Here is a 1,230-nt window from a genome sequence, read left to right as displayed (position 1 = left end):
TGGTGACTATGAAAACGCAACTAAACCTGACATAAAATGTGCCATCTTTAGTAGCAAGATCATTATTTTTAATCTCCTAAAAACGAAACAAAACATGCACGGCCAACTCCAAAATATCCAAGTCTCATTTGCCTACAGAAGAGCTCTGAGGCACCAGATTACACATCAATGATGGTGGGAATAAATGGCAGTTCTAGGGAAAACTTTTGGCATATGGAGTGTTACAAAAGAAATGTCAGCCCATGGGGCACAAATTCATTCTTCTAGGGACAGAAATACACACGCTTCCTGATGCACAACTGCATATCAAGCTGTAAAAAACAGCAGAGGTTTTGTTTTCTTGGACAAATGTACATCAGTGTGCAAATGTGTTTCAAATGTGCCTCTCGTTATCTGTTCTTCCTGGCGTCCTTCTTTTTCTTGCACGTTTGGGCAGTGTTACCGGAGGAGAGGGCGGTGGCGTGGCCCGTGGTCTTCAGGTGATCGAAAAGTTTGTTCCTGGTGGCAAATTCATACTGACAGGTCACACAGCGCAGGTTGACTTCCTTCTATAAAGAACAGACCAAAAAAAAAAAGTTAGATTAAACTTAGCTACCACGTGTCATTTTGGAGAGCAAAAACGGACTCTGAAGTAAAACTGCAGGATTTGAATTGCAACAAAAATTTGACTCCAATTTAAATGTGATTTAACACAATTTGGCCAACATTTTGTGATCATATATCAATATAACTATAATATAATAATAAGTAGTAGTAGTAGTAGTAGTATTACAAAATAAAATATTATTTTAAAAAGAAACTTTCCTGTTGTGCTTGTTTGTAGGATTGCATGATTTGTCTGGTGTTTTTCCGTTTTATATCAATATGGCTTAAAAACAATAACTGTTATCATTAAAATTAAAAAATATATAAAAATAATAAAACAAGAAACATTACTATTATAATATTTCACTGTAAAACAAATAATAATAGAAAATAGAAAAATATCATTTATTTTACATTAAACGGTTAAAAAAACTGCTTGTTTGTAGGATTGCAGGATTTGTCTGATGTTTTTGAATTTTATATCAATAGGGCTTAAAATTATTATTATTAAAATTATATAAAATTAAAAATTACTACAACAGGAAATATTACTATTATAATATTTCACTGTAAAATAAAAAAGAATAATAGAAAATAGAAAAATATTATTTCTTTTACATTAAACTTAAAAAAAAAAAAAAAAAA

General features: G+C 31.1%; 1 protein-coding gene across 3 annotated transcripts in view; it reads right to left on the bottom strand.

Annotated features, from left to right (window-relative positions):
* Window positions 1-1,230, bottom strand: part of LOC107662120 (dnaJ homolog subfamily C member 21-like) — an 11,048-nt gene continuing 9,818 nt past the window's right edge. For all 3 annotated transcript variants that reach the window (XM_016452032.1, XM_016452047.1, XM_016452038.1), the window contains one exon: window positions 1-548. In XM_016452032.1, the coding sequence (XP_016307518.1) occupies window positions 390-548 (159 nt within the window). In that variant the 3' untranslated portion in view covers window positions 1-389. The remainder of the gene's footprint in view (window positions 549-1,230) is intronic.

Source organism: Sinocyclocheilus anshuiensis, unplaced genomic scaffold (genome assembly GCF_001515605.1).
Source record: "Sinocyclocheilus anshuiensis isolate Anshui unplaced genomic scaffold, SAMN03320099.WGS_v1.1 scaffold457, whole genome shotgun sequence".
Classification (NCBI taxonomy): Eukaryota; Metazoa; Chordata; class Actinopteri; order Cypriniformes; family Cyprinidae; genus Sinocyclocheilus; species Sinocyclocheilus anshuiensis.
Note: the sequence above shows the minus strand (reverse complement) of the source record. Positions and strands in the feature narration are given on the sequence as shown.